Here is a 3855-nt window from a genome sequence, read left to right as displayed (position 1 = left end):
TCTGTGTGTGGAAATCAATATGTTTGCTTATGACCGAAGGCAGGTGTACAAGATGGTACACACACGCGAACCATGCATACTAATAAAGTCTTGCAGGTGTTTACATAGTTTTGCGCAGGTGTTAAAAATGTCTACTTCAGTACTGGTTCTCTAACAAGTCAGGTAAACAATACTTTCCTGTGGATATTTTATCTTGAAGGACCAAAACTACGGGAAAATTGGCAGAGTAAGTTCAAATATCATTTTAATCAACATTCCGGCTTGTAGAGGACCATTTCCAGAATCTAACATTGTCATGTTCCAGATGGTGTATTTTTTTTATTCTGGTCCCCAGACACTCTAAATCAAATCAAATCAAATGTTATTTGTCACATACACATGGTTAGCAGATGTTAATGCGAGTGTAGCGAAATGCTTGTGCTTCTAGTTCCGACAATGCAGTAATAACCAACAAGTAATCTAACTAACAATTCCAAAACTACTGTCTTAAACACAGTGTAAGGGGATAAAGAATATGTACATAAGGATATATGAATGAGTGATGGTACAGGGCAGCATACAGTAGATGGTATCGAGTACAGTATATACATATGAGATGAGTATGTAGACAAAGTAAACAAAGTGGCATAGTTAAAGTGGCTAGTGATACATGTATTACATAAGGATGCAGTCGATGATATAGAGTACAGTATATACGTATGCATATGAGATGAATAATGTAGGGTAAGTAACATTATATAAGGTAGCATTGTTTAAAGTGGCTAGTGATATATTTACATAATTTCCCATCAATTCCCATTATTAAAGTGGCTGGAGTTTGTCAATGGGCTTGTGTTGCCATTTAGTGTTGAGGCACTGGCATTGACTGAGGTCTGGTTGCACATTAGGAGAGTGTGAGGAGGATGAAGGCCAGGGAGTGTCTGTGTTGTCGCAGGATCCATGTTCCAGTTGATAGATCCTATAGAAGGCAGACTGAAGGCAGCACCTGTTAGGGGGTTAACCTGAGGCGCCATCAGTCTCTCTGAATCACAACTATAGGAGCAGGACGGAGTATCGCTAGCCGAGTCTGTGTCTGTTCTCTTCAGCCGCATACGGACACCTCCCTGCCCCCACAGACCAAATCTACACCTCGCTCTGGTCTCAGCCAGTCTGTTGTCATGGAGACTAAATTCAGTTGTTGTTTTGTGTTCTACCGTCTGTTTCTGGTTGTGGTTTAAAGGGTTGTTCCCCAGCCCAGAGTTGTGGATGATGTCCCATCTATAGACCTCCACTATGCCGCCTCTGGTCCTGGCCTGCTCGGTCGTCCCCGGGCTCTTGGGTCTGGGAATCCAAGATGGCAGCCCAGTCTCCTCTGTTGGCCTCCAGCCAACCACCGTTACAAAATAGGCTTTACAGGCATTGTAGAGGGAATAAGTTTTAAATCAGTTACCTGGTCAAGTTCATACATTATAATGTGTGTTTTTATATTTTAACATATTGATATAATTTTATGAATTTAGAAAATAAACAAAAAAACAACATCACCATTGCCATTGAAGATCTATTACTGTATGTAGGCTACATGTATTTCTCCCTTACCGTGCTCCCCCATCTTTGGTCCATCTTCTATTGTCTCCTCTTTGACCAGCAGCAGATCAGGCTTCCCATCCTCCATGTCTACTGACTGTAAGAGAGGATGTTGGATCGATCAAGAAATCTGATATGAGCATCTTCTGATTGGGCAATGAGGGAGTGCTTTGAGTATTATGCAAACATGCTAGTTATTTTTCTCTCTGCATTGTTGGGAAGGACCCGTAAGTAAGCATTTCACTGTTAGTCTACATCTGTTGTTTACGAAGAGCGTGACAAATACAATTTGATTTGATTACTTGACACTTTAATGATTTGATCATTCAATGGCATGGTCCCACACTTAAGACAAAATGAATCAAGACCTGGATGGACTCACCTCAGTGACACTCTGTGGGTTCAGGAGGAGGTGTAGTCTGGTTGTCCTCCATGACCATGGTCCCCTCAGAGTTCCCCAGACCCTCCCCACACCCCTCTTTCTTCACCAGCAGCACCTCTGGACCCTCCCCTCCTGGAAGAGGGAGGTGATACAGATTACACAGCCATACACTCCCTCAGGTACGTACACATACATACAGATAATAAACACTCGTTCAACATTCAGTTTTTACCCATCCCCACTACGTCTGAGTCCTACACTGTAGTTACAGAATGACATAATTGTTTTTAAACCCATCATGGTGGACACAAATATAACCTTGTGGGTAAATATAAGTAGGCTATGTTAAGTAAACGTCAGACAAAAGTCTAAAAGTCTTCAAATGTAAAGTCCCATTTTGGCCTCCCGAGTGGCGCAGTGCTAGAGGCGTCACTACAGACCCGGGTTCGATCCCGGGCTGTATCACAACCAGCCGTGATCGGGAGTCCTATAGGGTGGTGGACAATTGGCCCAGCGTCGTCCGGGTTAGAGAAGGATTTGGCCGGGGGGGATTTACTTGGTTCATCGTGCTCTAGCGACTCCTTGTGGCAGGCCGGGCGCTTTCAGGCTGATCTCGGTTGTCAGTTTAACGGTATTTCCTCCGACACATTAGTGCAGCTGGCTTCCGGGTTAAGCGAGCGGGTGTTAAGAAGCGCAGTTTGGCGTGTCATGTTTCGGAGGGTGCATGAATCGACCTTTGCCTCCCGAGCCCGTTGGGGAGCTGCAGCGATGAGACAAGATCAAAATTGGGGAGAAAGATAAAAAAATAAAAAGGTCCCATTTTGTGTATATTGGTTATAAAGCGCTGTTGGGTGTATACAGAATAGGGTGAGATCAAATTTGATGTACAGTGAGATCAAAGTATTGGGGCAGTGACAATTCTGTTACGGCTCTGTACTCCAGCACTTTCGATTTGAAATGATGAAATGACAATGAAAGTGCAGAGCGACAGATTTAATTTGAGGGGATTTTCATCCATATCGGGTGAACCGTTTAGAAATTACAGCACTGTTTGTACATAGTCCCCTCATTTTAAGGGTCCAGATGTATTGGGACAAATTCACTTGTGTAATTTTTTACATTTGTACCATAGTCGTAGCACGTAATGACTACATCCAGCCTGTGACTCTACAAACTTGTTGGATGCATTTGTTGTTTGTTTTGGTTGTTTTTCAAATTATTTTGTGCCCAGTAGAAATTAATGGTAAATAATGTATTGAGTCACTTTTATTGTAAATAAGAATAGAATGTTTCTAAACACTTCTACATTAATGTGGATGCTACCATAATTACAGACAGTACTGAATGAATATTGAATAATGATGAGTGATAAAGTTAGACGCATAAAATCATCTGAAACTCAACCAAAACAAACAGCAAATGCATCCAATCATTTTATAGAGTCACACGCTTGGTGTACTTAATTTACCTTTATTCAACTAGGCAAGTCAGTTAAGAACAAATTCTTATTTTCAATGATGGCCTAGGGGAACAGTGGGTTAACTACCTGTTCAGGGGCAGAACGACAGAGCTGACAACCTTTTCAGCTCGGGGAATTGAACCTTTCGGTTACTTGTCCAACGCTCTAACCACTAGGCTACCCTGCCGACCCAATCAATGGCGTGCTAGGAGTATGGGACCAAAAACTACATTTTTGACTACTTTAATACACTTAAGTGAATTTGACCCAATACTTTTGGTCCTTTAAAAAGGGGGGACTATGTACCAAAAGTGTTGTAATTTCTAAAAGGTTATATCGATGAAAATACATACGCTGAAATAAAAGCTGACAGTCTACATATTAACCTCAGTCATTTTCAAATCCAAAGTGCTGAAGTACAAAACGAGTCTCAATGAAAGTCTAAGAA

At 41.8% G+C, this 3855-nt stretch overlaps 1 protein-coding gene across 1 annotated transcript in view; it reads right to left on the bottom strand.

Annotated features, from left to right (window-relative positions):
• Nucleotides 1-275: 275 nt before the first annotated feature.
• The window catches only part of LOC118395624 (uncharacterized), a 180880-nt gene continuing 177300 nt past the window's right edge, over nucleotides 276-3855 (bottom strand). Inside the window, exons 5-6 of the mRNA XM_052465141.1 lie at nucleotides 1579-1663; nucleotides 276-1387 (exon numbers count right to left, since the gene is read on the bottom strand). Of these exons, the coding sequence (XP_052321101.1) occupies nucleotides 789-1387; nucleotides 1579-1663 (684 nt within the window). The 3' untranslated portion in view covers nucleotides 276-788. The remainder of the gene's footprint in view (nucleotides 1388-1578; nucleotides 1664-3855) is intronic.

This window comes from Oncorhynchus keta, chromosome 16 (assembly GCF_023373465.1).
Source record: "Oncorhynchus keta strain PuntledgeMale-10-30-2019 chromosome 16, Oket_V2, whole genome shotgun sequence".
Lineage (NCBI taxonomy): Eukaryota > Metazoa > Chordata > Actinopteri > Salmoniformes > Salmonidae > Oncorhynchus > Oncorhynchus keta.
Note: the sequence above shows the minus strand (reverse complement) of the source record. Positions and strands in the feature narration are given on the sequence as shown.